This window comes from Salvia miltiorrhiza, chromosome 4 (genome assembly GCF_028751815.1).
Source record: "Salvia miltiorrhiza cultivar Shanhuang (shh) chromosome 4, IMPLAD_Smil_shh, whole genome shotgun sequence".
NCBI classification, from domain to species: domain Eukaryota; kingdom Viridiplantae; phylum Streptophyta; class Magnoliopsida; order Lamiales; family Lamiaceae; genus Salvia; species Salvia miltiorrhiza.
The window spans coordinates 13,825,891-13,838,261 of NC_080390.1; the positions used below are offsets into that span (position 1 = coordinate 13,825,891).

General features: G+C 42.1%; 1 protein-coding gene across 1 annotated transcript; it reads left to right on the forward strand.

Annotated features, from left to right (window-relative positions):
- The first annotated feature begins 728 nt into the window (after positions 1-728).
- Positions 729-1,289, forward strand: LOC131023038 (uncharacterized). The gene is made up of 2 exons (XM_057952576.1): positions 729-1,156; positions 1,226-1,289. The coding sequence occupies exons 1-2, from the start codon at positions 729-731 to the stop codon at positions 1,287-1,289; spliced, it is 492 nt and encodes a 163-aa protein (XP_057808559.1).
- The last annotated feature ends 11,082 nt before the right edge of the window (positions 1,290-12,371 follow it).

Sequence of the window (12,371 nt, forward strand, 5' to 3'; positions counted from 1 at the left end):
ACGGTCTGTAAGTGGGGAGGTTGCTACATATTGTTTTGCAAAAAAATTAATTGATGAGAAGGTGGTTTTGAGGCCAAATGAGATGATTGCTGAGATGCGTAGTAAATATGGCGTTGAAATGCTATATTGCTTCGCAGTCCGAACGAGGCAGCAGGCGATAGAGAGAACGTATGGTGACTTCAATATGTTATATCAAAGGCTTCCATCGTATCTTTATCTATCGAAGCAACGTAATCCAGGGACGGTTTATGATTTGCAGACGACTTGTGATGGAGTGTTCTGCCACATGTTTGTTGCCCTCGGTCAAAGTATTCGGGCATTTGAGCAGTATCTTTGACCGGTGATTGTAATAGACGGGACCCACCTCAAAGGAATGAACAGAGAAGTGTTATTTGTTGCTGTGACAAACGATGGAAACGAACAAGTTTTTCCACTAGCAATTGGCCTCAATCCGATAGAGAACAATGAGTCATGGACTTATTTTCTCTACAATTTACGTCGGTGTTACAATCCTCAAGAAGGTTTATTAATTATGAGTGACCAACATAAGAGAATTCGGAATGCAGTTCAAGCCGTGTATCCAAATGCATTCCATGGATTGTGATATCACCATATGTTGAAGAATCTAACGCCCTATGGGAAGACAGTGGCCACGGTCTTCTATGAAGCAGCATATTCTCACGAAGTGTTCGAAAAGTTTTTTTCATTGCTGCACGACGCAAGTCCGGATGGAGCTCACCGACGACTTTCTCAAATTGGACCGGAGAGGTGGGCTAGGTCAAAGTGTCCAGTACAGCGCTATGGATTTTTTTACCTCTAATGCAGCAGAATGTTTGAACTCTCAGTTGTGGTGGGCTAAGCGTTTACCAGTGTGCTCTTTACTTGAATCATTTCGCACACTTTTGGAGGATTGGTTTGACGAGCGACGTACAGCGGCTGAATCCAGAGATCATGTGTTGACGGTGTCTACTTTCAACAAGCTATCTAATTCTGTGCAAGCAAGTCTCCCTCTTACTGTTCGAGCCACCACCGGACTTGTATATAAAGTTGAAGAAGATAATCAACAATATCAAGTCGATCTTCAGAATTGGACTTGTGACTGTCGAGAGTTTGATGAGGATAAAATTCCATGCAAGCAAGCGGTCGCCGTTACAAGGTATGAAAAATTTAGTTTATTATAAATTTCTTTTTAATTTTTTAAGACGAAATTATATTGTTTTATTAGGTGGGCGGGCAATGGTTTGTCTGTGTACGATTTTGACACAAATATTTCAAACAATATGAGTTGAGACAAACTTATGCCGAACATGTTAGTCCAATACCACATCCGAATGAATGGAATGTGCCGGAGGAGTTTTCATCAATCTATTGTAGTCCTCCCGATCCCGAGAGTCTATGTCAGTCCGGGCATCCAAGGATGAGTCATGCTCGGTCAACAGTTGAAGGACTAACCTCACGACGGCGTCAAGTGTGCTCTAGGTGAAATGGAACTGGACACAATAGGAAAAAAAATGCACAGTATCTATTCCCGTGGGTGGAGTGGATTTGAATGTTCCATTTCAAGAAACAGAGGTTGAGGAACCTTCTCATGATATGGAGGAACCTTCTCATGACACCGAGGAAACTTCTCATGATACGGAGGAAGCACAACCGACTCGTAGACGTCAGAAGAAAAAAGGAATAGTAATTATCGAAAAGAGGATCATGATATTAGGGCATGTCCAATGCCCCTTCGTGAATAAATGTAACAATTGTTAAACTTTTTGTCCAATATCTATTTTTATGTTCATTTAGGTTGAAGTTTATTCGATTTTATTTTACCAATTAATTTTTTGATAGTGCATGTTGGTGTTTTTCATAAGTCTGCCGAGATCATGATGGAAATCTCCCATCGTGGTCACGATGGGAGGCACCTATCGTGCCCAAAAATGGCACCTCACGATGGACCTCTGATCACTAATTTACTTAGCAACTAAACCGCAACTAAAACGGTGTAACTGTAGCACAAATGTAGAAATCGAGTATCGTATCCACAGAGACTGTAAAACGAAATTACTCTATCTATTTCCTAAACAGACACACACAGTAAACAGGCAAAATAAAAATGAAGATGAATTACGAACTAAATTTAACCAAATAAAAACTCAAGAACATATAAATACTGATAACTAACTCAAATATAAGAAAAACTGTGACCCTAGGGATGTACTTTTACTAATCAACTATATGCATTTAATCTATCGATTCAATTACCAATTTAATCCAACCCTGATAAAAGATCACATAACTATTCACAAGCTTCTCTAACGAACACCTATGAAAGTAGATTAATTAATCCCTTTTCGCATTCAAGACTCCAAGGAATTAACTAACTCCAATTGAAGGAATATTAAACTGAATTAATGCTCCGCTTTGCCCGATGATCGTTTCTTGGATTATTATCAATTTATCATACAACGATTAATCCTAATATGCTCCTATGAATTTAACAGCTGCACGTTGGAGTTCAGAAATACCTGAAGAATTCAGAAGAATTCGTCAATCTGTCGCTGAACAGGTCAGCCAACTTCAACGCTCCGTTTGACCCCTCAAACGACCTCCAATCGTATTGTTTGCAGAAATACGACTTCTTCGTCTTCGAAAGAGCTTTCCGTGGCCGCCTGATTCGTCTGAATCGGAGTTCTGTGGAGGAAGTTATGGCCGTTTTACGGAGACTGCCAGAACTTGGTTTCCTGCGAAAATCTGACTCCAGCTCTGATCTTCTCGACTGTATCCCGCTCAATTCCCAACGTTGGATGGACAACGAGCTATGGAAATTCCCAAGACAGAATGACCACTCACGATTTCCTGCGCCCCGCTCTGCTCTCAAGACCCTAATTTTTATCAGTCTGTTTTCCTGAGAGCTGACAGCTGTATTTAATAATACAGAAAAGAGGAGGAGGCGCCACTTTACATGTGAGGGCCGAAAATTCTGTCTTCTTGGGCTAGGAGACATTGGGCCAGCCCAGGGACCAGATACAAGGAATAAAGATGGGCCTCAAATAAATTAATTTATCCATGGTCAGCCCAGACCATAATTAATTTATAAATATCAGTTCATTCCACTAGAGAACCGATACTGACTTACCCCTTTATTGCCGGTGATGAGTCGGGACTTGTATTTAGACTTATTAAATCTCCGTATTTAAAATATCCGACATCCATTAATTAATTAGAGCTCTGACAGCTTAAATTAATTAATCTCTTAATAATTCCTTAAGTAGTACCACTCAAACTTTATTATTACGCCTGAACTTAATCAACCTGCAGGGTTTAGCGTAATAAACCTTATTGAGCTCCTTAAGGGGATGTCATTATCCTATACCGGATACGGGTACTAATACAGATAATCAAATATCATATATTAACTGCTATCACCCAAGATACAGAGTACTCGAGTTAGTATATAACCTTCACCCATAGTAAGTCAAAGTGATATACGAGTTAACATATATATCTGAATACTTATTAGTATTAAGATTTATAAGTCACCGAGATCTTGATTCTTCACTTAAGTCAGATAGAAGAATACATCTCAAACTGTGGTCCTATCAATACGTAATGACGTACCAGTATAGACAAGTAGCCAAGACAAACTACTTCCATCTATACTGCAGCCTAAACCAATAACTTGTCCTAGAGTTATTTCGGCTGTGATCATATTATATCTCTTAAGGTTATTCCAATTATATGGTCTTCTGTGATCTACAACACACCATATAATCTACTTATATAGAGATAAAGAACATACATATGCAATCATGAACACAATCAGATAGGAGATTAGATAGTGAACTTAGGAAACATTGTATACAAACATAAAACGTTCTTGCTTTCAGTATACAAATCCAACACCTCTGATCACTAATTTACTTAGCAACTAAACCGCAACTAAAACGGTGTAACTGTAGCACAAATGTAGAAATCGAGTATCGTATCCACAGAGACTGTAAAACGAAATTACTCTATCTATTTCCTAAACAGACACACACAGTAAACAGGCAAAATAAAAATGAAGATGAATTACGAACTAAATTTAACCAAATAAAAACTCAAGAACATATAAATACTGATAACTAACTCAAATATAAGAAAAACTGTGACCCTAGGGATGTACTTTTACTAATCAACTATATGCATTTAATCTATCGATTCAATTACCAATTTAATCCAACCCTGATAAAAGATCACATAACTATTCACAAGCTTCTCTAACGAACACCTATGAAAGTAGATTAATTAATCCCTTTTCGCATTCAAGACTCCAAGGAATTAACTAACTCCAAATAGCACATAAAGAATAGCTTCCTATAGCTTCACCTGTCGCATTCAAGACTCAAGGCTAACACTATATCATGCATTCCTGAATCGGCTGAACAATTATCGCATTCAAGACTCAAACTGAACAGCTAGACATGTAAATCATTGATCAGATAATTCACAAGAAATCAAGCACCAGGAATCATAAATCACAAGTTGGAAGGCAATTGATATCAATAAATCAAAAACACATAATTAATCAGCTATGTACAAACCCTAGGTTCAGATTAAAAGAACTAGCCAGACATAATAAAATCAAACATAAACATAATTAAAAATAACACAATTGTAAAAACAAATTGTATAAAAACTGAATAGGAACGATTGTAGCGGCTTGAATCTTCAATCTTGATCCAAGCCTTGAAAACTGGAAAGCAAAAGTATTCTAAAGCTATAAAACTGAAATATAAAAGTTGGGAACCCTAGATAGGTCAAAAGAGGACCTATTTATAGTCTTAGGGTAAAAAACCAAGTTCTAAACCGAAAATAACATGGAAAAACGTAAAAATGCGGAAGAATTAAAAACACGCCTCAAAACGGCGACCCGTTCGGCGGTCGCCGAACTGGTTGCCGAATTTGGCCTGAATTCTGCCTAAAAACGGCGATCGCCGTTTTTCTTCCGTATGGTGTAAATCCAGAACAGGGATTTCGGCGACCTACTCGGCAATCGCCGAGTTGGTCTTCGATTTTGGCCTTCAAAATGCTCAAATTCGGCGGTCAACTCCTTTGACCGCCGAAATGTCCCCTTTTTCGTCCCGACTTCAGAATCTCCGTCTTTTCTCAATTTTTGGGCTCGATTCTCTCAAAACTCTTCTCTTCAACATGTTCCTTATACTCCATGCTTCAATATCACTCATTTCTGCATCCAAACAGTCAAAACTACACCCAACCGTGAATTCATGAAATAATAGTCAATGAACTCCAAACGATAATAAAACGGGCGTAAAATCGACTTAAACTACAGAATAAAAACCATAAAAACCATGCAAAATGAGTGTTTATCAACCTCATCGTGGTCACGACCGTAGGCACGATCGTGCCCAACGGTCGTGCCCTCGCGTCGTGTCTTTCTCGTCGTTACCTAACTTTGAAACTCAATGTTGTTTGCCGAGATCACGATGAAAATCTCCCATCGTGATCACGATGGGAGGCACCTATCGTGCCAGCCGTGACTCATGATGGGAACTTCCCACCGTGCTTACGATGGGAAGCCCCCATCGTGATCACGACAGCCCCCATCGTGATCACGGTAGCCACCAACATTCAAGACAATTATATACAAAAATTAACATCAAATAAAGTGAACAACATACCAAACTAAAAATAAGTAACATGGAATATGTCTCAATAAATCTCAAAATAAGTCTCAATATGTTTCAAAGTTGGGTGAGACAATACAAGCCACCTATACTTCTTGATATATTTTTCATCGATTTGACACGAATGTCTCAGCTCTTTGTTAGGATTGGGCACTAAACGATCAAGATACATGCAAGAGAAAGGGCCGCAACTGTGGTCGTCGACCTGGGCGAACTGGGCACTAATCGACATCTTATCAAGCTCCATCTCGTCATCACTCTTTATCCGAGTTGTGTTGTTCTCGCAATAACCGGAGAGCTCTAATAGACGAGGCATGAGATGAGTAATGGGCTTCATCTCATGGTCGCGCACAAACTTCTTGCCTTCATCAAAGTGGTGTGACAACGAGTCATACAACTAGACCTTCCAATCAAGAAGTCGAATTCTCACAGTGACCCAGTGATTCTTGCCCACAAGACAAATTGCAACAATCTGTTCAAAGAAAAATATAACTTATAGTTTATTAAAGCAATAAGAATACCAAATGCAAATTACACTAGTATACTATACTTACAAAATCTGCATTCCACCACGGATTTGCATTTTTCGTATCTAGCCCTTTAACCAAGTGTTCGAGTCCTTCAGGTAAAGTCCATTTGGGATATGTTGGCTTTCCCTTCGCCCTCTTAAAATTAGAATCCTTTGGATGCAGTCGGGTAAGCTCGGCATGCAATGCAACCTACAAAAAGTTGCAACATACAAGTTCAATAATAATGATAGGAAAACAAGAATAAAAAATGAAGGATCATAGTAAAACTTACATAAAAATCAGTGCCTACTACTAAAGTAGTAGGCATGCCTTTTCCTTTGATCTTCCCAAGATATGTGTGAGTGAAAAGCACGTATTGGTCTATGACCTGTGAAGCATAAACTTTGAGGTTAGTTAAGGATGTATATAACACAATACAAATTATGAATTAAAACTTACATCTTGGGTGAAGTCCAGGTCAACATTCTCAACATCATCGAAGAACTTTTGATTTAAAGGAGCTTCTGTCTCAGTCACAACTGCAATGGCTTTAGATCCACTACTTCTGAATTTTCTGTACTGACTCCTCAATACCTCAATAGTAGACGGACTTTGACCCTTAAAAGGAGTCCGAACAGCAGCACACGGTCTACGTTCTCGAGGACCCAAACTCTTATCGCCCGTCTCCTCATCCTCATCCTCCCCAAACTCCTCAAAATCATCCAAATCAACACTGGGCTCAGGTGTTTGTACCTTATCACGTGGCTTAGACACTTTCTTGGCCTTGTCAGGAGAATGTAAGTTACAAACCTCGTATGGGATATAGGTCTGGTAAGAGGCTCCCTTGATAGGAGAGTGCAACACAGGTTTCACAAGCTTGAAGAGATTGGTAAACTGTTGCTGCAAGGAAGTGGCCTCATCGGCGGCGATATGCTGAGGCTGCAAAGAAGTACTGACCTCGGTGGGGACGTCCTGAGGCTGCAAAGAAGTAGCCTCATCAGCGGCGGCATGTTGAGGCTGCAAAGAAGTAGCCTCATCGGCGGGAGCATGCTGAGGCTGCAAAGAAGTACCGACCTCGGTGGGGACGTGCTGAGGCTGCAAAGAAGTACTGGCCTCGGTGGGGATGTCCTTAGGCTGCAAAGAAGTAGCTTCATCGGCGGCGGCATGCTGAGGGTGCAAAGAAGTAGCCTCATCGGTGGGGACATGCTGAGGCTGCAAAGAAGTACTGGCCTCGGTGGGGACGTGCTGAGGCTGCAAAGAAGTGGCCTCATTGGCAGCGACATGCTGAGGCTGTGGCTGGCGGGAGCGACTCTGAGAGTGGCGGGAGATAGCATGGCGGGAGATAACATCCTCTTTCCGGGAGAGTGCAGGACTCCTAGAACGCCTCCGGCCGGAAATTGCCCTCAATCTGTCATCGATAACTGCTCTCAATAGAGCAAGAAAGCCTGTATCAGAATCATCAGTCAAAACTGCCCTCAATCTATCATCGATAACTGCCCTCAATATGTCCTCGATATCATACCCCCTGTCAGTGCCCCCTTCATTGTCTGGGCAAGGCCGTCCGTGCACACAACACACTCTATCTCTCTCTCCCCCCTCTGTTGGAGTGAGAAGTGGAGTGCTCTGTCGGGGGCGCTTCGTCCCGCGTCGTGCCCCCTCAGCTGTGATCATCCTTGAAGCTGTACTCTTCGCCTTTTCCTTTGCTTTCTGTACATGAGCCTTGAATGTTGTTTCAGATCTTAAGGCAACGCGTACAAGAGCCAAGCTCATCATATAGTACTCATCTAATTCACTAGATGTAGCTTCCAACACAGGATATACCTCCAGCTACAAAATAATATAACATGCACAATATTAGAATTCGAATTTTAATATAAAAAATCATAAAATAAAAAGATAAAATGTACCCGCTTCTCTAAAAAAATAGCAAAATCAATCTTCCTCATCTGTTGAGTGCTACATCTCAAACACCGAGGCAATATCTCCTCGGGCTCTCGAAAGCCACATTGGCTTCCCAAAGCTGGAACGGCCTCGTACGACCAAATTTGTAAGGCCCAAACTGGACCATAAAAGTGGTAATCTTTTTCAGCTTGGTCCGGGGCCATCGCAACGGTGTCTATGTAGTTAGACAATGCTCCATACGTGTACGAGTCCCATGGAAAGGCATCCCAACGCTCAAAATCCTCAACTAATGTCCATGCTCAATCCTCGATCACTGGATTGTCCCGACATAGGAGGAAGAGATAGTACACCAAAAGGTTTGCAGCCTTCAAATAGTCTTCCACGTCCTTGTCAAGACTCTTCTCGGCCGAGCGCGCAACACATTCACCTTCGTGGAAACATCATTGAAGAATCGATAGAATATACCATTCCGTGGAGGCTTGTGTTTTGCATATGGATCAAAGTCACTGTTGCCAAAGTGAAGTCCCGTGCCTAAATCGAATGCTCCGTCCACCAACTTGAAACCAAGACTCGCCACATGGTATATCACTACCTTTCAATTGACGAGCTAGCAAGTGATGTAGAGCATTACTTGCACTATGGTTTCTCTTGACATCAATCAACCGTCCTACTACGCCCTCTTTAAATCTCTTTACAGCCGACAGACCGCTAATATCAAATAAAACCTTCTTAACCTCCTTGAATATTTCGGCCCTCAAATAAAGATTAACGCCACGGGTCACGTAGATCAATGTAGGCCTTTTCCATTCACAATTAATCTACAAAATTAATGTATTAAAAGCAAATTAGAAAGATAATCATGTATTTGAAACAAATAGTACAACAATTAAAAAAAAACAAGGCGGGGGAGGCGGGCTGTCGAGATCACGATGGGAGGCTCCCATCGTGACCACGATGGCCGCCATCGTGGGCCATGGTTGTGACCTCGACGGCGCCATCGTGGCCACGATGGGAGCCTGCCATCGTGAATCCGACGACGAGACCCCCGTCGTGCCCACCCCGCCCCAAACACCCTTCGTGCCCACCCTACCTCAAGCCCCCGTCGTGCCTAGCCCGCCCCAAGCCCCCGTCATGCCCACTCCGCCCCAAGCCCCGTCGTGCCCAGCCCGCCCCAATCCCCCGTCGTGCCCGCCCCGTCGTTGATCACTATTTGTTGGATTTGTATACTGAAAGCAAGAACGTTTTATGCTTGTATACAATGTTTCCTAAGTTCACTATTTAATTTCCTATCTGATTGTGTTCATGATTGCATATGTATGTTCTTTATCTCTATATAAGTAGATTATACGGTTATACGGTGTATCACAGAAGATCGTATAATTGGAATAACCTTAAGAGATATAATATGATCACAGCCGAAATAACTCTAGGACAAGTTATTGGTTTAGGCTGCAGTATAGATGGAAGTAGTTTGTCTTGACTACTTGTCTATACTGGTACGTCATTACGTATTGATAGGACCAACAGTGAGATGTATTCTTCTATCTGACATAAGTGAAGAATCAAGATCTCGGTGACTCATAAGATCTTAATACTAATAAGTATTCAGATATATATGTTAATTCGTATATCACTTTGACTTACTATGGGTGAAAGTTATATACTAACTCGAGTACTCTGTATCTTGGGTGATAGCGGTTAATATATGATATTTGATTATCTGTATTAGTACCCGTATCCGGTATAGGATAATGACATCTCCTTAAGGAGCTCAATAAGGTTTATTGCGCTAAACCCTGCAGGTTGATTAAGTTCAGGCGTAATAATAAAGTTTGAGTGGTACTGCTTAAGGATTTATAAAGAGATTAATTAATTTAAGCTGTCAGAGCTCTAATTAATTAATGGATGTCAGATATTTTAAATACGGAGATTTAATAAGTCTAAATACAAGCCCCCGACTCATCACCGGCAATAAAGGGGTAAGTCAGTATCGGTTCTCTAGTGGAATGAACTGGTATTTATAAATTAATTATGGTCTGGGATGACCATAGATAAATTAATTTATTTGAGGCCCATCTTTATTCCTTGTATCTGGTCCCTGGACTGGCCCAAAGTCTCCTAGCCCTAGAAGGAGAGAAGGAACGCCTATTACAGACTCCAAGCGTCCCACACGTATTTAATTCTATTAAATACAGCTGTCAGCTCTCAGGAAAAAAGACTGATAAAATATTAGGGTTTTTGAGAGCTGTGGGAGTCGTAGGAAAACGTGTGGAGCATTCTCTCTTGGGACTTTCATAGATCGTTGTCCATCCAACGGTGAAAGCTGAGCGGGATACAGTTCAGAAGATCTGAGCTGGAGTCAGATTTTCGCAGGAAACCAAGTTCTGGCAGTCTCCGTAAAACGGCCATAACTTCCTCCACAGAACTCCGATTCAGACGAATCAGGCGGCCACGGAAAGCTCTCTCGAAGACGAAGAAGTCGTATTTCTGGGCGAAATACGATTTGAGGACGTTTGAGGCTTCGAACGAAGGCTTGAAACTGACTGGTCTGTTTAGATACGAATCTGCGAATTCTTCTGAATTATTCAGGTATTTCTGAACTCCAACGTGCAGCTGTTAAATTCATAGGAGCATGTTAGGATTAATCGTTGTATGATAAATTAATAATAACCAAGAAACGATCATCGGGCAAAGCGGAACGTTAATTCAGTTTAATATTCCTTCAATTGGTATCAGAGCCCAGGATTATTTTCTTGGCTCTATTATTAATTTATGTAAGATTAATAATGTGCGTTGTTTTTACTGCTGTTGTTCTTCGTGGTTCGTTGATTCGTGGGATACGTCGTTTGACGTTGTAATCGTTTTTCACCACGAGAAAATCCGTGGTTAGATTAGGTTTTCAAATTGTATTTGTTTTTCCGTTGTAAATCTGTAAAATTGAGAACGAGACGAGGACGACGACGAATCAACAACGATGAACGGAGTAAGGAGGAGACGCACGGGACCGGACACGAGGGGCTGCGGGCGCCGTTGGGCAGCGCGCGCGGGTGCAAGTACGCCGTGCGCAGCGCGCCCAGGCAGGCGCCGCGCGGCCGCTGCTGCTCTCGATCCTGGACGTGCGCTGCAGGCGAGGCGAGGCGAGGCGAGCTGCTGCTGTGTGGGTCGGGCGAGGAAGAAGGCTGCAGCCGGCAGGGGCTGTGCGCGTCCGGGGCCGCGCCAGCGCGCTTTGCGCGCTGCGCGCCCACCGGGCGGCGCACTGCCGCTGCTGCTGTCCACGCCAAGGGGCCTGCTGCCGCTGTTGTCGCCGTGCACCGAGGGCTGCTGCTGCTGCTGGTGGCGCCGAGCGCTGCCGACCGGGCGGCTGCTCACGCTGGAGGCTGGTGCCGGGCTGCTGCGGCGCTGGGCTGCTGCCGAGCGTGGGGGCGGCTGCTTTGGGAGGAGGGCGGCGGCAGCTAGGGTTCCTGCGATTGTTTCTCAATCCTAGGGGGCCCAAACCCTTTTTTCCAAAGACGGGCCTGTTTTGAAGTTTTGGGCCAAGTTTTCGTTTTTGGGCTTTCTTTTCTGTTTTAAATGTAGTAGATTAGTTTTTGGGGTTCCACGAATGAGTCACGAAGAACTTTATTATTTTAATTTTGTTCTTTGCATGCCGTGGTGTTAATCCCTTATGCTCTTTATCTGCTTTTGTTCGTCTCTGCTTGTTAATATGTTTTATTAACTGCGCTTAGACAAGCATGATAGTAGGTTTATCGTTTTCTTAAGCATGTTTTAGAATTCTGTAATCATGTTTTACATGTTGCGTTCTAGATGAGCATGTTTAGGATTATGTGTTGAGCTTTTTCAAACCTTTTGAATGTAAAAAGACTAAGCTGTGTTAATAATTTTATAGATGATTAAAAATTATTTAGACCACCACAAACGATCTCAAGACAAAGTGATTGAGATGTGAGTAAACGTCCACACGATCGTGGCTTACTTCAAATTCGATTTCACAAGTTTGTTGAGTTGAGATTTCTAAATCCATTGAAGTAGTGGGAGTTATGCGGTAAACGTCCACACGATCGTGGCTTACTCGTACAATTTTTCACAAGTACTTTAGAAAATGGAATTAAACAAGATAACTAAGAAATTAAATTGAATGCGACATGGTCCTCATGTGTATGTCAAGATTCGAGAATTTAATTTCAAAGTTAGTTTGTGGTAATTGTTTAAAAATTTTTATTCTTAATTTTATATAGACCTCCACATGCGGCCTCAAGACAAAGTGATTGAGGATGTGAGTAAA